At 37.1% G+C, this 21033-nt stretch overlaps 1 protein-coding gene across 3 annotated transcripts in view; it reads right to left on the bottom strand.

Moving 5' to 3' along the window:
- Positions 1–4857: 4857 nt before the first annotated feature.
- KCNB2 (potassium voltage-gated channel subfamily B member 2) overlaps positions 4858–21033 on the bottom strand; it is a 189041-nt gene continuing 172865 nt past the window's right edge. For all 3 annotated transcript variants that reach the window (XM_064706222.1, XM_064706223.1, XM_064706224.1), the window contains exon 3: positions 4858–15210. In XM_064706222.1, the coding sequence (XP_064562292.1) occupies positions 13045–15210 (2166 nt within the window). In that variant the 3' untranslated portion in view covers positions 4858–13044. The remainder of the gene's footprint in view (positions 15211–21033) is intronic.

Genomic DNA, 21033 nt, shown 5'->3' with positions numbered 1-21033 from the left:
CAGGTCTCTGGTAGACACCTTTAGGTACTGCGTGTCTTCTATAAGGTCCTTTGTGCCTTCTCCTCCCCAGGCTGAAAAACCCCCACTATCCCAGCCTTTCTTCATAGGAGAGGTGCTCCAGCCCTCTGATCAATGCATTTAAGTAAATTGTACAAATCCATAGTGTTTACATGCTTTAATCAATTTAAATTATGTTTACAGATTATCTTTTATGTAAATGAAGATTTTCTCATAAAAACACATTGAAAGAGCCCCTAAGTTACTGGCCAAATACTGGCATCTCTGGTATACTGAGTAATGACTGACATTTGGCACCATTTTCTGTGGAGTTATACCTGAGATACACAGTTGCAGCTTAGGCAACTGTATTTCTATGAAATGATCATTAGGGGCCTCTCAGAAACTTTGCTTGTTTAGAAGTAATAATTTATTTATGTGTTTGTTCATTTTTCTAAATATGCCAGACAGTAGGAACTAACAGCTTTGCAACTGTTCCTACTGTGAAAATAAGGTCTTGGAAACATGATTCTCTGGCTCTACTGATTAGCTGAGCATTGAATGTGTTTAGCAACCTGGAAGAAAGAGGATGAACTTGGAACAATGTTAAATACTGAAACGTTAAATGTGAAAATATTAAAGAGAGACACACTTTATTGTATATCTATAGAAGTGTCAGAGAAATCAATTGTAATGAATACCAGAAATTCTGAGATTCATTTGAATGGGTGAAACTAAATCTGTAGCTCTTTTCAACCCACGCTTCCACATGAAGAGGAAATAATTTACTGTTGTTTAAAAATGGGAGGTTGGTAGATTTCATTAGATTTCTTATGCTGTGTAAATAGCTATTGTGACAGACAATACCTCTGAACACATGCACAACAGCAAAGTACTTTGCCTTGATCACTCATCACAATGAATGTCAAATTAATTTGCAACATCAGTACACTCCTGGAATTACAATTTTATTCATTCTGAGCTCTGGATACATTGCTGACAGTCCCTGAGTTTTAATTCTGCAGAAGACATGACTAGAAATTCCAAGGGAAAAAAATATGCTGATTATACAGAAATCATTTTCTGTTTTAACTGGGGAGAAACACTGAAGTGAAACTGTACTCACAGAAAGCAGAGGTAGTGGAATATTTATGCAGTGGTGCCTGTTTAAATCTGTTTCTTCTTTATTCATTTTATGTGGGTGAGAGTGAGATTCAGACATGAAAAACAGTAGCTACTCTTTTCTGTTATATTTTTAACACTATAAAATTGATTTTCTTCCTGTGTGTACTAAGATCTATTTCTTTTGATTACTGAGAATCCTATTTTGTCCTCCCCAAGAAATGTGAGTAGCTTTTGATTTAGTTTTGTAATATTTAATAGAAAAGTTGGAGCTTTTCTCCCATATTGCAAGGTAAACATGTGAAACCTGCTTGAAGTTATTAAGCAGGACTTGCTTATGTGCTTCTGATGAAAAGGGTGGTCAGGCAAGCAGGAGTGGCTGATAATAAACCAGTGGTTGTATTGTTGCTGCTAAAAGACACTTCTTTTGGAGATGTAACTGTTCATACTAGAACATGAAATTTTGGAGATGCTTAGTGTTCATACTAGAATGAAATTATTCCAGTCTATGTATGCTTTAATTTACTGCCAGGTATATAAGCCTTGTAACAATCCCAGTGATGTGCAGGTTAACACTTCAATTCTTCTGTGTGAATGGAAAATGATGTCCTGGATATGTGAGTTGTTTTGAGTATGAATTAGAGTTGTGAGAACTATGAGATCTTTCTGCTGTGCCTTGGTGAACTTGGTAAGAAATCTCTAAATTGTGGCTATATCGTAGCACAAATGCAAAGTATTGTAGGGTTTTGGTTTGCAGACCATGGTGCTAAGACAGTGCCACATTCCATATGTGCTCTGTGCATGTGTGGGTGTTTTGTGTGTGTGTGTGTGTGTGTGTGTGTGTATATATCTATATATGTACATGTGAAAGTGCTCAAGTGGTCAGCAGACTTGCCACTGGAAGATGAGTCACAGGTATAAGATGTTTCTGTTACCATCCTGCTAAAGGATTGAAAAACTGAAAACTTAGTTCCTTTCTAAGAATGGTCCAATTATGCCAGCCTCTGTATATATTAAAATGAAATTATTAGATCAAAACCAGTAAGAGATTAAGAGGGGAAAAGTGGTAAATAAAGGCAGTTTTTTGAGTGGCTGAGGAAATAAGTTCTACTTTATGGATCGGTGGTTTTGGTCATTAAATGCCTCAGTGTTCAATAGAAATACTTCTAGCAGTTGGAGCATTCATAGTGGCTCTTATAACTGGGGATTGTCCAGATTCTAACTGGACTAAAGTTCACTCAAAGCTCTTTTCCATAAGGACTCCACTAAATTGCAAAAATATCTGAAGAAGCTTTTTTAGCTTTCATAGCATGGATATGAATAATGTACTGATACTTGACAGCTGACAGCTCGCCTCTTGCTGTCTAGTAGAAACAAACTGTTGCGGGAAGATATTTTGAAGAATAATGGCAAATTGCCATTTGAAAACTGCAACATAAGAGAAGAAATAATAAAAGAAAAGATTTCCTTTGCAAAGGAAAGCAATAGTTTCATTAGTAGTTTCAATACCAGTGAATGACAACAGAACTCAACCTGAATGTTTTGCAGTAGGAATACCTAAAATGTAATTTAGCAGTGATTCACAATAAATTGTCACTGTGCTGATTTCCAGTGGGGGAAAGATGACAATCTGTAGAATGCATGAGAATGAATGGTGAGAAATAACAAATCAAACTTATTTATAATAACATAAAAACGCTATTGAATGGCACCATGCCTTCTGATGCCATATGCATGGTATGTCTTTACTTTCTGCAAATAAATAAGATTTTATGGTTATCATAATTCAACATCATTAAATACTTTTTAGGACTCAAAATGATTTTGTAGCAGCCTTGAGTAAACTCGTATTCCCTCTGGGCTTCCTGATGTTAGCTAACAAAACTGCAGATAGTTTTTCCTCATCATCTGATTAATAGTGTCTATTTTTCACTCAATGAAAATTTGCATTCAGAGAGTCAGCAGAAACATGGTTTAAGCTTTTTCAGTAAATTAAGGTTTAACCTGATAACCTGAATATTTAGGTTGCTTACTTTCCTAGTATTTATATCTAGAAATGCTAGGGATTTTTTTTCCCTATGAATAGATTATGGTGGGATACTTTCTGGCTAACCTAATGCTATCTCAGTATTTTGTCAGTATTATCTCCACTGACCTGCTCTATTCCTGGTCTGCTAAGAATACATCTTTCTTTAGGACCTAATCCCAGCCACATATCACACTTGCAGGTTATCATAAAATAGTTCTCCTGCTTTTCAGCTGGATTTGTGTCCAGCCATAGGTCAAATTGCATCAATAAAATAGTGGAGATTTTCTATATTTTATTTTCTTACTAGCATCGAGTCAGTTCCTTTCTTGGGCTGCTTTGGGTCTGGGATGAGATGCTGGGGTTCTTGACTTTTTTTTTTTTTGAAATGTGCTCCACAAGAAAAAATAGATGGAGAGGAGAAGATGGAAAAAGATGAAATGTTTAGAAGAGAAATATTTTCTAAGCTCATGGTATGATTGAAGAGATATTGAGCTAGGAACTACATTGGTGTATTTGGTGCTTTGAATCTGCTTTTTAGAAAATGCTCCCACTTTTTTTTTCTTCTATGTGATTTAATCTCCTTTCTGCACAATCAAAATCTGAAGAGGCCCAGGTCTTGGTGCAGGATGGAACCATGTGGAAGCTGGAATGTTCATGTAGAACTGCAGTTTTGCAAAAACTCCTGGGTACCATGATTAGGTGTGTGGGCTGCTTGGTTATTGAATAATATATAACCCCTGAAATCCTTTCCTTAAAATGCAATTACTCACATGAATGCCAAGAAGAAGAGATTTGGACAAGCAATAAGAAAGGTGTGGTTTGTTTTTTTTAAAGGAAAAAGGAAGTTGGGAATGTGTTCAAGGTAGAATAGAAAGATGGAACAAATTTAGATTTATGTACAGTGCTGCACATTCATAGAGGGAACCCTTAGATTAAAAGCTGAGAGGGTAGAGGTTCTGCAGCACAGTGAATGGTGTATTAAGAGATGTGTAGCACAGTGAGGCTGTGAAAATAAAGTGTCTCTATGCTCTCATCAAAGGGATGGATTTGGACGTCCATTTTTGCTTCATTGCAGCACTGTTCAGATGTTGTCATTAAAAACAGCTTTCTAATTTGAGGGTGAGGGCATTATAGTCCTACTTTTCTGAATGGTAGAGTTGCTCTATTATAGGTGTATTTGCAGCAAAATTTTGCCTGTAAAAAGAAATCTGTCATTTTCATGAGTCATCTTAAAAAAGTAAAATAATTTCCACTATAATCTAATTTTTCTCTTACAGTTTTAAGGTGGACAAGAGATTGGTTTATCCACTATGCCTGAATATTAGGCTGAGGTACCTAGGTTTGACTAGCCAAAAAAAGGGTGCCAAATCTTTCCATGCTTCTGCTTTCCATCCTGCAGGCAATACTATTTACTCACCCTTGTAAAGTCATTTGAGGCTTTGTATCCAAGACAGTGTGAGTATAATTCTGAACAGAGAGGGAAGAAAAAGGCTTAGAATCACTACATTTCATTTTTTTTATAAAAAAGCATGGATTCTGACTTTATTTGCATAGCCAAGTGATTTATTTCTGTACACATTGTCTGTCAGAGATTCCTGTATAATTTTGTTGAGCAATGACACCTAAAGACACTATGGATAATTGTTTTGGTTTATATGCAATGTTCAATGTAAAGCGGTTTCATGAAGAGAACTTAAATGAGACACAGATGATTCATTTACACATTTATTTACTATCCTGCTTATTCTATCAGACTGAAATGGAGAACAATGCATTTATTTTAAAGACATTTGACATAAATTAAACAGATATTTTGATGTTGAACAATTGTACAGACTACAACATGCATATTAATATGTAGATTGGTGCAGAAATACTTAGTTGATCAGCAAGATCTAGTATGACAAAAAATAATAATCACATTTCCTTTTTTATGAAGTTAAAATGCAGCTGATATGGAAACATTGATACGTATACCACTAAATGTGAGAAGTTATTAGTCTAATGAAGTCAAATGATTAGTTGAAAAAATAAAGCTATTGTCAAAGTTTTATCTACAGAAAGAAACTAAATCAAAATGTTTCTAACAAATACAATAATAATGAAAAAAAGCATGTTTGATGCAATTACCATTGCAAAATGCCCTATTATTCCCCTGCCCCACCCCCAAATACAAACAATGCATGAAGCAAAAGCAGCATATTCTCCCACAAAATGTCTGGGGCATTTTGTAAAGGCAGATGAATGAGATTAGACAAGACTCATCACATATGCTTTTATCTCCTAGTGACATTACTTTTAAAGAAAGGTACGTTATTAATAGAGCAATGTATGATGAAATGTTGCTAAATCTGTAAAACTGAACAATAGTGAAGACACTGCTATTGCCCCAAGAGAACTTGAAAAAATACTGTTGTGCTTTTTTTGTTTGCAGCATTCAGAGCATTCACAGAGGAATACAAAGTAAAGTTCATTAAACTCCATAAAACTAATAATAGTCATGCTACTGTATCTATGAAACTAACACAGTAATAACATATAAACATGAATTAGTACATATTTAATTTGATATTTACAGTGATCTTAAAGCAATAGGCTATGTATTCAATGCTCAGCTTCTTTGTACACTAATCCCTCCATGTTTCAGCTTATCAGCATGGCTCCTTTGATTTTTGAAAGAGTTGTACAGTTAAAACTCTGCAGAACTCTGATAATTTAAACATATAAATCCAGAACTCTGCATCCTAGCAGAAGTACCCATGATTGTCCCCAATAGCAGTATTTTAAATTTCTTTTTTAATGTATTTAGTAATGTGTTAGAAATTGTTTCCTTTGCCTAACACTATAATATATTGCTCCATCCTTCATTTTTATACAGGCAGAATTCCCACTGGCGTTCTGCTTAAGGACTTTAAGAACAGGGATAAATGTTTTGTACTCTGAACCTTCACAGAGAGATGCTATCTGTGCAAAACTTAGAGCAAAAATATCACTACAAGACTTACATCCTCCACCTTGAAAGAGTTAAAAGAAGTAACATAAGGAATAGGTTTTTTTCCTTGCATTACTGTACAAGGTATGTCCCAGACATCAGAGCAGCAAAGCACACAACCAAAACCCTACTAGTTCCTCAATTTAAAATAAATTTCAGCTGGTGATCCAAACAGGAAGATATCTAGATAATGGCAAATCAGCACAAAATATTCAAGCTGGGCTTCTGATCCTCCATCAATGCACAGCAATTTGCTTTTATTCATACCAGTATAAAGTCAGGGTTACTGGTTAAGTAAGGGTTAAGTGAAATAAAGCTACCTGCAATAAGTTTAATCATTCCACTGACTTAGGAGTAAGTCTAGTGCTGTCTGTACTGTCTTCATTAAATGTAACACCAACTTAAGAGCAAATTCACTGTAGAAATATGCAGTATATAGAGTTTGGTCCAAACTACAAAACACAACTTTCCAAAGGTTATCAAGAATTTATTGCTTAAATGATTTTATGTGGGTTAACTTGGGGAATGCAATGGGAACAATTTAATCTTTGGCTACATATTGCTTTTTTATGCAATACCACTGATGAAAATGGCAAAATTCACTTGAATAAGTGATTTATCAAAGAGCTACATGGGCTGAAGAGAGTAGCCATGCTAGAGATCTATGTCGACATTAGCAAGTTATGCAATAGGAGGAGATTTGTTGAGGACAACAGTTTGTGCTGACAGTTTACACTATTGGGGTACAAATTTTGGACTCGCTCTCATCTGGTATCAGGGCCTGAATGCTTTATCCTGCCTGCAGCATAGCTGGTGCCCTCATGGAAGAAGTTTTCTGGGTCAACTTCACCTAAAAGTAGTCCAATTTCCATGGTGCAGGATTGCTTGGTTATGTGAATCAAAGCATGAGAAGTGAGGCTAGCTGAGAGATCCATGTCAAGAGATCTCTCCTGATTTTCTCTAAGATGCCAGTGTAAACTTAACCATAGACTTCCAGATTTAGAAGTGTACATTATTCCTGCTGATGCTAAATATGTATTTAAATAGTTATTTGAGTTAAAGAATTACCCTAGTGAAATCAATTACACAGACTGCTGTTAGATTATTGATTTATGTGAATCACAGGACTACAGTCGATGTCTAAGGTAATGACAGGTCACCATTCTGTTTAGTTGATAGGTATAACTAGGAAAATCATCTTTTTTGGATTAAATGTTAGCTAATACCATGTTTTTTTAAATTACTTTCAAGTAAAAAGAGCAGTAATATTTGTGTGCTACTTCCTTGTTCCACAGAGGTATTCATCAGGATCTGCATTAGGTGTTATAAAAGAAAACAAAATATCAATCAATATTAATATAAGATTAGAAAGTATCACTGCTGTTTTGGAAAAAATCTCCATATTACTAAAGGGTAATGGTTCCTAAATATCATAACTCAGCATTTAAAAAAATACTGTTTAAACCTGGAACAAAATAAATACAAAGACAAGTTCCTTTCCCCCGCCTGCAGATGTCCCATGGTGTATGATCACTGAACAAGAAACCATCACACAATGTAAACAAAATTTTTTCTTTCATTTTTGCCTGCCAGTTACCTAACCTTCCTTTGTTAAGGAAACTGACAGAGAACAACTGATCTGTTTTAGAAAGCATTTCAGCTGGAGTTAAAGCTGAGCACCTCTAAAATAACCAGGTTGGACAAAATACAAATATTCACACCTAGACCAATGGCTCTCTTAACAGCATTTACCAATCAACTGCTTTTAAGAATGTTCTTGCAAGAGCGCTGAAAGCTCCTGTGTGAAGGATGGGTACACTGTGGGGACACTGGAGAATTCAGAGCACTTTGCAACTACAAAACAAGGAGAAGTGACACTCAGTTCTTGTACCTTGGTTAAAATGCAGCATCTGGCCATTTGCACCACACTCCCAAAACACTTTCCTGACAAACAAGACACTCCCGTCATCTTGTTGGGTGGGCAGCCTTCTGACCACTCCCAAGAAGAAGAAAAGATTGATATTGGGGAGGAAATGGGAAGAGATCCAAAGATCAATAAAGATACCAACAGGTGATATCTTATTTTTCAGGAAAGTCTTCTGAAAAATTATTAAAGATCAGATATTCATGTGGCAGGCAAGTGGGTAATGGCATCACTGAACCTGTTGGTTCTAGGTTAAAATTATGATGGAGGAGTGGAATTAAATCTTTTGCTACTGGCATTTTTACCTCATTTAGTGTGAACAAGGATTCTTTTACATGTATTTTATTACATCTCTTTTTATATAGTACACTAAAACATGCCTTGTTTACTTACAGTTTTCTGCCCTTCTTTCCCCCTTTGTTGTGTTTGTATTTCTTGCTTGATCTGTGCTGGCTACTTAGAAAAAAAAAAAGGCAAAAGGCATATTTGTTGAATTATTTTGCTTCTAATATATATTTTTATGATCAAAATATATATTTTCTATCCAAGTTATTAAAAATTATTTGAATCAAAAAGCCAATCAGTTAAACCCTGGACATATTTGCCAGTCTGACTATCTGCAATAGAGAGTCAAGAAAACAACTGTCGCTTTTACTGGACTGTGGTTTGGAGATAAGGTTGAAGCAGTTAATGAATAAATTGAAGGTAAACCTTGAAGGAAACAGAAGCTCAGTCAATATGAAGGGGAAGAGGTCTACTTTTAAAAGAATTCATTGTTTTTCAAGGAATACAAATACATTGCCCAGTATTACCTGATAGGAAATTACTCATGGAAGCCAATTGTCATTTAGATTTATGAGTGTTTTAGGCAAAAATACAATTGTCTTTACACATTTTGGGTTACATAATAGTGTGCTAAAAGGCTCTTCATGTCCATTGCTCTAGTGTTAGATCAGATATCACCTCTCTAGCATCACTAATGTTTGAATTTTGAGACCAATTGTGAAGTGAGGACACAGTGCTTTAGATTGCTGCATTAGCACAGAGGCTTCTATAATCTATACAATGTAGCATTAAAAGGCCTTTTGTGTATTCTTTAAAAAAGTGTATTTTATATAAATTCGGTAGTGCAAAAACTTCCTACACCTTGTTACATTCTTTACATGACATATTTCCCCTGTAAACAGCTTTCCTGTAGGAACTTCCTTTGCAGTTTGTGCGATATATTATTTCCCCCTACCCTCTACGGCCCACCCAGATTTGGATTTATGTGATTATTACTCAAAAGCTCTTCTAATTACTCTGTGAACTTTTTTAAAATATGTGCATTTGGTTTCATCATTGAAAAGGAATTAAAACTTTGATTCACAATTCTGCAGTTAGTAAAAAATATAAAAAATAGATCAATTGCAAAGCTATCTCCCTGAACATTCTTCATTTTCCAGTGATGCAAGGAGTCAGACCCCTTTCAGGTGCACAAAGGAGTCACTTCTTCCTAGGACTCCTTAAGCTGTTTTGAAACTGCACAGCTGGCATTAGAGACTGACTCCAGAACTGAGACACATTCTCCCCTTACTGTGGTGAATGGGTAATAAGTCTGAAATGGCTTCAAAGTTGTAGAAAACCAGAAAAATATACTTGTGTAGTTTTGCATAATTTGCTGCATATCAACCCATGATGAATGAAAGAATCCTGGCCTGCACTTCTTACACCTGCTGTACTGGATACAAAGCTAGGTCCAGTCTGCAACTGCTCAGAAAGATGTTTTAATCAGGAATTATACAAGTTTGGTATTCAGAGGTGGATTCTCTATATGCAGTCAAGACTGGAAAAAACACATTTCTAAACCTGTGCTTCTGGAAATAGTTTTCAGCATAGACAAAAGTAGATAACAAAATTATACCAAAAGCACTTCTAAAGCTTAATCATTTTGCTTCCAGTATTTCAAAAAATAAAGCATCTGTTAATAAAGTGAATTGCATTTCTTTCAAAATAAATGTGCTTCTCTGAAAACATTTAAAATACAGCAGCAAATAAGGGCCTGGTCTTTCATCCGATTTATATAATTAAAGCTCCAGTTGATTTTCATCAAGAGAAAGAGACTATTGTTTTTCTCATTTAGATTTCAGTCAGTCCCTTTTTCCACCAGACTCCCATTGGCTTCAGGGGAAAATCATTTGCACAAGAATCGAGGCCTTGACTTTACTCCATTGAAATTTGTAGTGATTGTAATGGGCTGGAATCAGGTTTGCGTGAGCTTTAGCTCAGGAGAGCTTTAGGAATGAAATCTCTGTTCCTGCAGTAGGTTCCCTATGGCTGGACTCCTCCCTTTCCATCAAGTGTCATAGGTCTAGGGGGCTTTTCCAAAGTGTAAGGGTCACCTGGGAGAAAAAGCACACAGAAGAAACATGACAGACCTCAGTCTTGCCAAAATAACATTATTGTCATTAATGGGAATTTTCTGTGGATCCAGAGCATGTGACCAGGTCCCATTTGGTCTCAATCTGGACTTCAATAGTTCACTAGGATGAAAAGGCAGATCAAACAGGCCCATGTGATTTCATAAAACTGCACATAAAAAATACAAACCAACAATTCAGGCATATAAAAATTGACTGGCATTTAGTTTTAGTCATCAAAAATATCTAGAAACTAAAAAATAAATGTAGAAGAGTAATGACTATAAAATATTAAAGAACTAAGTTTGGGGACAGTGAGACACGACATGATTGAAAAGTGTTACGCAGAATACAATATAAATACATAAAACTGAATGCAGCAACAAGTTGACATGAACTGCAATTAAAGACAAAAAAATAATTTTTATTTTGAGAATTAATGACCAGACATTGTTTTAAAAAAAAAAGACATATTCTCAGGTATTCAAATGACTGAAGAGACACCTCAATATTATCTTGTTACAGAAATAAGAAATCTGATGAAAATATAGAAAACTTTTTTTTAAAAAACCCATCTAAATGCTTGTGCTGTGCTCATTGTTTGGCCCAGCCATCAGGATCAATATTTTGGGGCTCTTCAAACTTGACTCTTTTCTATGTGCCAGACTTGACTGAGGTCTGTGGCACTGGCCCAGCCATTTAAGCAAAGGGCCACGTTGTAATAAAAATGGTTATTCCTTTGCGATAAATGCATTAGGTGCCTGGTTGTTACATATTCAATTGACATAAAAAGACTCAAGTAAAAATTAACCTACTAACCTAGGATAAGTAGAAGCCTGCTGTTCCAAGCCATGCATTGATTGGTCTGTCTTCCTTACCAAAACAAAAACAAAAAACCACTCAAAAAACCCCCCAAAAAAACCCCACAAAAAAACCCCCAAACAAAACAAAAGGGAACGTTTTCTAGGGCATGTCTGTGTAACTGCTTACATTTGCTTATGATTAGAATTCATGAACTAAATAAACTTTCTACCATTTTGGTAATTAAAGCACTCTAGAAGCTTTAAAAAATATTTTGTAGCATAAGAAGCTATGGATTCTGGTTAAAATAAAAATAGCTTTTTCGAGACAGTGGTTAGATGGGTACTTTGAATTGAAGGCTTTGGTTCAGCATCTTTCTTTTACAAAACTGGAGAAATCAGAGAAATGAAAGGTGCTTAGGTAGTTGTCAGTGGAATGACATATTCCTTTATTTAAGTAGAATGGAAATCCTGTACTCCATTTCAGAGCAGCTATGGAAGGATGGGTTGAGGCAAAGTTGGCAAGTCAAGTGATATCTTCTGTCAGTCCAAATGATTGAACTGAAAAACACAAACAAGCTTTGGGGTATGGAAGACCTGAGGCAAATCACATGTAGTGAAGGCTTTTCTTCTCCAGCCATATGATTTATGATAACAAAAGGTATCACTTTCCCCTACAAACTTTGTCTCTTATGTCCTTACAGCTTAACAGCTTCAACAACATTGCCATTACTGAAGTATGTGCACTGCATGGAGAACAAAAGGTAAAAGATTGAAGATCATGTAGAAGCAAATAGTGTTAAATCAAAGGAAAACTAAGAGTTTGGGAAACATTTTTTTAATATCAAGTTATATTCTATGAGGTTGAAAACTTTTGGATATATCTGAATAGCCATTTGGCACTGTTTATTGCCACAGAAATAACTATGATTTTTAAATTTTAAAATGGAACTTTTTTTTTCTCAGTTATGAAATGTTGGCAATTTTCTATAAAAATATCGAATGCTTCAAGTTCTGGTCATTAAATCTTTGCTTTCCCTCACAGGATCATTAATTAAACTGACAAATGCAATAACTGAAGTTCTGCAAGTAAAAAAAAAAACCCATCGTGATTTATAACACAGATAAACTAAAATACTGTAGTTCTTAATTAACAGATATACTCATGAGCTTTTTAACAGAAAGCAAGATACGTGAGACGCTTTAAGTAGAAGTTGCAATTTTGCAACATAAGTCTGTACAAAACCTCCAGGCAGCACGCTGTGAAGGAAGTACCTGTGTCCCAGGAAATGCTTTTTCCATAAATCCTTGTTAACAGTAGCTTTCCCCCCAACCCCAAACTATTTACAAGTATATGCATTTTGCAAGCTCAAAGCACCTTGTTTCACATCCTTATGAATGCATGCATTGACATTTCATCCTTTCATGTGCAAATTCTAAAATTCATTATAACTGAGGGAAAAAAAGAAAGTTTAAGAGTTCAAAACCTGTCTACAATCATAAGTGAAAGGATCAAAAATGTCAGATGTTGCAGACCACTGGCTCCTAATAAAGTTCTCTTTATTATATTCATCATTCTTGAGTAATTTTTTCCCTGTTTTTTCAGTTTGTTACAAAAGCAGTCTTTTTCTTTTAAATTAAACAGTATTTAAACTAAACAACTCTTCATGCCATGCAAAAATAACATTTTATGCACTTTTGTTGAGGCTTTCCATGTTTTAGTTCATAGGCATTACTAACTGTGTTTTAAGAAAAGATATTTTTATTGCTTCTGTAACTAGTCACATGCTAGTTTCACGTGTAGGACAATAACCAGTTTCTCCTGGACTTGAATGAATTTCTGGAGCAAATAAATGGTTTTCCATTTTGTGACCTTCTTGATTATTGTCTGGCTTTACCTCACCCACAGCATGGTAAATGTCTTGAGTACAGTTGTGGCTCATGCTTTTGGGTGAAGAGCTGACCTGTGGCTCCCCTGGTAAATTGTTGCCATCACTGTGTTTATCCCCACAGCAATTTGTCTTGATGTCCTGTTTTTTCTCGTGTTGTTTCATACCGTGTAACTCCATAAACTCTTCTTCTTCTCCAGTGTCTATTTCAGTGAAGCTCCTCCTCTCTTTTGAAGGGAAAGTGAAAATTTTTTGTTTGGGAAAGAGAGGGGATGATTTTTTAGCGGGTCCCTGACAAAGTGCAGGTGCGTCAGCACCAAGTACGGGCCGTTCACCTTGGGGGGAATTTTCTTCTAGGAGAATGGTGCTGATGTGCTGAGGGGTGGCCTGTGTGAAATCTGCTCCTGCTGTCACTGGCAGTGGCCTGGCGGTGCTTGGTGGAGTTTGTGGAGCGCCACCTCTATTGTCTTTAAAATTAACTTTAAGGGATCTAGATTTTAATGGGTTGCTACCTTTCAGGGAGCTTTTGGGGCTTTCCATGGCAGTGTCAAAATGAAAATGACCATGTGAAACAGTTTGGGACCCACTCCCATCACTGATACCAGCTCTGTTGATTGGATTATAGTCAAAGGTGACATCAGTTGGAGAAAATCCTCTGTCTTTTGCAAATGGTATAAACTGAGAACTTCTTGCTCTTTGGTTTTCTTCAAGGTTAACAGCATCAGCTGGAAATCTCATTTGCAAGTGAGAGCCAGGAAACAGAGAGAGTGGAGACCTCTCTGTTTCCGTGAAGTCAGTTGCACAGCTGGCAAAACTGTCGATACTGGATGTGCTTCTCATGTCCATTACGATGTCCGCAGGCCCCGTTGGCAACGGATCCCTCTGACCTATAACTTCCTCCATTTCTATTTCTTCTTCGTAACTGGGTGGCTTTGCTGACTGGTCTTGGTAACCAGCATTAAGATTAGGCTGAGACTGGGTTTTGGTAATTTCATTATACAGCATCTCCAATTTTTGGGCACTGAGGTGCTGTGGGCTGGAGGATGCTGCAGCATTATTTAATTGCTCATGGGAGTCTTGTTGACTAACTTCTTGGTACTTGTTCTCATAAGATTTGTTTGAGCTTGTTTCAGACATCGTCCTTCTGGCCCATTTCCACCGGCTTGGGGACAGGTGGCTATTATCAGATGTCTCCTTTGGGCTGAGTGGTTCTCCAAGCTTTCCTGAATCTACTGCTACATCTATCATTTCCATACTGCGAGCAAAGGCATCTTTCAGATTCATGGAGACAATACTGCCGTTTCTTTTAGCTCGCTCAAGTGCTTCTCTCCTCTTAATTGCCTTCTCCTGTCTTTTCTGCTCCTTATAAAACTCTGAGAAATTGTTCACAATAATTGGTATAGGCAGGGCTATGACCAGCACTCCAGCAATACAGCAGAGTCCTCCAACTATTTTACCTAATAAGGTCTTAGGATAAATGTCACCATATCCTACCGTAGTCATAGTGATTGTTGCCCACCAGAATGACGCAGGAATACTTGTAAATTTTGTAGCATCCTCATCCTTTTCAGCAAAGAATACAAGACTTGAAAAGATCATTATTCCCATGGCTAAAAATAATATCAACAAGCCCAATTCGTTGTAACTCCGCCTGAGTGTAAAGCCTAAAGACTGAAGGCCCGTTGAATGTCTGGCAAGCTTAAGAATCCTTAGGATCCTCATAATTCGAAATATCTGAACCACACGTCTGACGTTTTGGAACTGCAGGACACTTTTGTTGGACTCTGTGAGGAAAATGGTGACATAGTACGGCAAGATAGCCAGTAAGTCAATGACATTTAATGGGCCTTTGAAGAACTTCCACTTATTTGGTGAGGACAGAAAACGCAAAAGATACTCCATGGTAAACCAAGCAATACACACAGCTTCAACGTGTGCTAGCTGAGGGTTGTCATTTGGCTGCCCAAATTCATCCATTTCTTGAAGTTCTGGCAGCGTGTTAAGAGACAAAGCAATAGTGGACAGGACGATGAACAGAATGGACACAATGGCCAAAATCTGTAAAACAAAATAAAAATGTTTTGGTTAGACTGATACAAGTGTGCTTGTCAGGGTTTGATTAAATCCTTTCAAATACACGTGCGTCAAATAAACACAGAATGGTGGAAGCTGTTTTTTTCTGATGTATTCATTATTTTGTTTTATTGTTTTGAATTTTGCACAGAGAAAACATTAGACTTATCTTAGACATGGTCAAAACCTGATTGTGTTACTGCCTGCAGTAAGCCAATTCATTTCAGAAAGCAGGCCATGACTGGTCTTACCATTTTTAAATTACAATAGGAGGTGATGTTTATTAGTATAAGTCACCAAGTGAAAGATATATCGTCCCTGCTAATATGCAGAACATTTTTAATTTTATGCATTAATTGTAATTATGTAAAACTGTACATAGTGTGGAGAATTGATTGGGGAATACCATATGTAAGATGGTAATTCAGTACTACATAATGCACACATTATGTGTGCATTATGTAGCACTGAACTAGTGTGCCTCTAGACAGGCATACATTTACCAGCTGAAAAGTCAAGAAGAAAAAATTAAGAATAAACAGGAAGCACTATTCAGGAGCTAGTCCTGCTGAATTCTCATGTCTGGACAAATTTCAGATGATACAAGAATTGAAGGTAATGGTCCTGAATTAGGTTGACAGCAAGATTTTAAAAACTAAGTAGTATGAAGGTGAATTGAGTTTCTCATAATTATTAAAATGTGTAAGGAGACAAAGGCTTCCAAGAAATAAAGTTTTACTTTCTGTCTAAGGAGATAGGTTTTTATAATATATTTTGTCACTCACTTTCACAGAGTCTTAGAATGACAGAATGACAGAACCATAGAAACATTAGTGTCAAAAAAGATCTCCAAGACTCTCAAGTCCAATGTTTGACTGAGCACCACCATGCCAACTAAACCACAGCTCTAAGTGCCACACCACTTTCTTGAATGCTTCAAGACCTACTGACTCCTTAGGCAGCCATCTCTAAGTGCCACACCACTTTCTTGAATGCTTCAAGACCTACTGACTCCTTAGGCAGCCATTCAAATGCCTGATAAGCCTTTGAGTGAAGAAATTCTTCCTGATATTCAACCTGAACCTCCCCTGGCACAGCTTGAGGCCATATCTTTTCATCCTGCCACTGGTTGCCTGGGAGAACAGGCTCTCCTCCACATGGATACAGCCTCCTTTCAGGCAGTTGCAGAGTGTAATAAATTCTCTCCTGAGCCTCCTTTTATCCAGGCTGAACAACGCCAGCTGCCTCACCTGCTCACCATAACACTTGTGAGCTGCTTTGTGCTCCAGACCCTGCCAGCTGGATGCAGAACCTTTCACCACCACTCCCTGGACCCAGCATCCAGCTAGTCCTGAACCCAATGAAGAGGGCACCTGTCCAAGCTGTGGGCTGCCCCTTTTGGACAATGCTGTGGGAGACAGTATCAAAGGCTTTACTGGAGGTACACAGCATCCACAGCCTTTCCCTCAGCCACTAGGCAGGTCTCCTGCTCATAACAAAAGATCAGGTTGGTCAGACAGGACCTGCTTTTCCTAAACCCATTGTGGCTGAGCCTGATCCTCTGGTTGTCCTCTTCATGGTGGGTGATTGCACTTAAGATAATCTGTCCCATAACCTTCCCCAGCATCAAGGTCAGCTGAGAGGTTTGTAGTTCCCTGGACCTTTCTTCTGACCATTTGTGTAGATGTGTGTCACATTGGACAACTTCCAATCGTCTGTTCTTGAGCTCTACACAGTTGAAACACTCCCTGATGTACAGACACCCCCGCCCCCCCCACCTCTCCTTCCTCATCTGTTCCATCTGAAGGGCTTATAACCATCCATTGCCACTCTCCATTCTTGTGAGTGCTCCCCTGGTGCCAACTACACCACAGCTCTCCTGCTCTCGATGGCTCCCAGCTCCTCCTGTTTGCTCCCCAAACTGTGTTCAGCCATGCATGCGCACTTCAGGTGGGCTGCTCATTTCACCTCTAGCACCAACCAGCTTGCTCCCCTCAGGCTCATCTCTAGTCAGCCTGGTCCTATTCTCTTCCCCCTTCAAACCTAGTTTAAAGCCCTCTCAATCAGTACTGCTACAATACTTTTCCCCCTTTTCCCCCCCACCTGTCTCCTGCAGGCCTGGTTCTGTAAAAATTGCCCTATGATGGAAAAAAGACATTTTGATAAAGTTCAGACATCTCTGCACCTCACAGCCTTCCACTCTGCCTGGAATACCTGGTCATTGTCTTTTTCAGAACCAATATTATGAGAAAAATATTAATATCAAAGAACCTCATGGCTTTACCAGAAAGTTTATTTATTTACACTCTAAGGAATATGACCAACTTTGAGACAGTGAGCAAAGTGTTAAAATGATATAAAAATTATTGAAAACTTGGAAAAAAGATATTTTGGTTGGAAGTCCTAATTAAATCCAGAGTTTTATTAAAAATACTAAAATAAATAATTTTCTGTTTAAAAGATCAGTTTAAGCTCATTCACAAAAGCATTTACTTTCATTTCTCAGAAATGGAACTGTTAAATCCATTTGGTGATGTTCCAAGGATGCGTTAGGTCTGACAAAATTGCTGGAACACCCAAGAAGAATGAAATGAAGCTAAGAAGAATGCAAGTGTGAAGAGGGTATGCAGACAGACTGGTCACAGTGGTGATAGAGGCTCTAGAGATAGAAAGGTCACCTCACTGTAGCTTTGAGAAAAACAGCAATAAACTTGTTTAATCTATGGGTTACCAAGTGGATACTCAGTTCTTTAAGCACAAACAGAAATTGCTCATGGTGTGTGGTGTGTATTTGGCATAACGTTGTACTATCTTTGGCCTTCTTCAGCTACTAATAGTACAGAACAGGTATGCAGGAATCACCTTTCATATTCTAAAGTATTCAAACATATTTATTTGAATTTTTGAATTTTTCTCTACCAGTGCTGCTTCTGTCCTTTCTTTTTTATTGGAGACATAAGATCCCTTCATTTCTTCTGCCAAATGAGTTATGGAGCATCTGTCTTCATCCTTTGTACAGCCAATTCAGAACACATCCTTAGGTTAACCCATCCTATTTAGAAAGGCTATACATTCCTTTAAACCTTCTGCTACCAACATCAGCAAAAGAAGCCAATCTAAGTAAAGAATGAGAGCAATAACAGTGCATATGTAGGCAGCGCTGATTAATGAAATTTGTAGCTAGGACTGAGGCAGGCTAAAGACAACACTATAAGAGAGCAACATCTACCTTTCAAACTGTGGAAGTTGCCTGTATCAGATTTCTGTATTAAAGTTGGAAATTTGAATAAGGTGTACTGGGTTATCCACTTAACCTAAATGACTGTGAAACAGCTAATGCAGGCTTGACTCCTCTAAAATACTCAATAACATAATTATACTTTTTGAATTTACAGAACAAATGAACAAGGCACAGGTTCTGAACAGCTGAGCTTGCAGTTTCTGTCAAGCTGATGGAGCCTCATTGCGACCAGAATCAGAATGCAAACAACAGGATTAGTAAAAGCTGCATAATGCCAGGACCAAATTACTTGACATGCATTGTTCTTAAAAAAAAAAAATAATAGTAAGAATGTATCTGCCCAACTGTCATAAAACTGATTTTAATTAGGAACCACTGGCATTTCAGTCTATCATAAGGGATTTATTTTATGCCTAAATGTCTGCCAGCATACAAAAGATCCTAGAAAAGAGGTGAGTTAGTGAATAGCACCCTCTCTTGCACTATGTGACATTGCTAAAACTCCATGCATTTTGGGTGTTTTATTGAAAACAAGCATCCATCTGTTTGTTCCAGCCATTCCTTCATGTACTGCTAACACAAGCCTGAACTCCCCCAGCTCTTTTAATATAATATGCAGTACAGCAAGCCTGGAACCTTAAGTGATTTACACATATAATCTATAAGCATGAGTCTGTTCTTAGTGAAAAAAATTTACAGCAAAGTAAAGTAGTTTAGTTTCTTCTAATGTAAGAATCTCAAGCTTTTATTTGTTTGGGACTTTGTAGTGTAATTAAAGCAGTGCATCACTCCACACACAGTATGTTTTAATTATTGCAATTGATTAGATTTCACAACTCATTAGGCAAAAAAATGCCAGGGGAAAACTTGGAAGAACAAGAGTAGCTATGAGAAAAAGAAGAAAAGAAGAACTCCCTATTCTGAGTCTACATAAAGAATACTTTGCAGATATTACTATGCTGGTAAATTGTCATAGAACAGATGCAGGTTGTATTAAGAGAAGCACAGAATTTATAAGAAAGACCTGTAGCAAACTGCTAGGCTGCTTATGCTGATACAGAAAAGTAAAGAAACCACCACTGACTGAATTTTTCCCAGCAGAACTTCCTGTTTATCATGTAATATTTTTTAAACTATGTTCTGGACTGAAATGCCTGGAAAATTTGCACACTCCAAGTCATTAATCTATGACCACAGTTCTTGACATAATATTTTTAACCTGAATTTCAGAATATACTCTGTTAAATGACATATTCTGGCAGGTTATGTCATTTAGCTATGGTACTACAAATGCATATAAAATCCAGATCCTCTTAATCTTTAAAAACATTTCCTTGTCAATGACTATTTTTTCTAAAAGAATGGACATATTTTGAGTTTTTTTCCTATGGGCTGGATATGAGGTATTTGAATCTGTTGATGCAATGAATAGAAAAACATTCCCTGAGTTAATGATGCAGTCTTAACAGCCTCTGCCAGATGCTGTTATTTTACTTTTTGGGTGCAAGGACTGGTAGCAATCTCCTGAAAATTTAGTTGTTTCCCAGTATTAAATTGCCACTAAAAAATGGCTTTTTTTTTCCCTGTGCACCCCCTCATTGCTTATTACTGCCAGCAGTGTGAGGAATTCTGCATAAAATGAGCATGCAACTGAGGCAGAAAATAAAGGTGAAATAGAATAGCCTTCAAATTTTGCCTTGCTATTCTGCAACAACTGATACGATACATGAAATTATATGCTATATGAAAAGGCTTCTGCCATAACTGACAAGCCAGTGTAATTTTTATGTGCAGCAGAGAAAAAGTATGCATCAGGTGCACATTAAAATATAGCTGCTGAGGGGAATTTCCATTAAGCCCTACTGATCAGCCAGTACAGTATGTTTGATAAATATAGGTTTCAGTCTGCAATCCACTAAGGCTGTATTAGCAATAGTGTTTCCTTAGTCTTTTTTTTTTTTTATCCCAGGGTAGGATCTAGACCATTTAATAATAGCAGTATAGTCTCATACTTTTGAGATTTCTAACCTCCACAGACAATGAAAATTATCAGACTGTCACACATTCTTCCCTTTCTGTGTTGAAATTTATGATATTGTCCTCACATAAGACCTACCCTGGCAGTATCTTTAACTCTGCCTTTAGAAAATCTCAGAAAAAATTGCTGTTGTTCAGCTTTTGAAAGGCTTCTGGAGAACTTTATCAACTTTCTTGGGTATTTAGCTATATATTCTCAGAAGCATCTGCTCTTGGGAAAGAGGTGTCTAAATTTGAGCAGATAGATATCTGGAGTTGTTCTAGGTTCTTCAGATCAACCTGGGAGCTACCAAGTGCTATAGCCTGCAGGTCATGCTGGATCCTGAATTGAAGTGTGTGGTATTCACATACTCTTTGAACAGAGAGAGACATAATTCTCTCTCCCAGGATTTTGCCTAGGGAAAGCAGTGAGAAAGCTCAGAGAGAGAAAAACAAAACAATTCTTATCTTTATTTGCTGCACCAATATGTGTTGTTTGGCACATATAGAATGTGTTATGGAGATTGTTTACCAAAAGGGATTTGTTAATT

This window comes from Zonotrichia leucophrys, chromosome 2 (assembly GCF_028769735.1).
Source record: "Zonotrichia leucophrys gambelii isolate GWCS_2022_RI chromosome 2, RI_Zleu_2.0, whole genome shotgun sequence".
NCBI classification, from domain to species: Eukaryota; Metazoa; Chordata; class Aves; order Passeriformes; family Passerellidae; genus Zonotrichia; species Zonotrichia leucophrys.
Note: the sequence above shows the minus strand (reverse complement) of the source record. Positions and strands in the feature narration are given on the sequence as shown.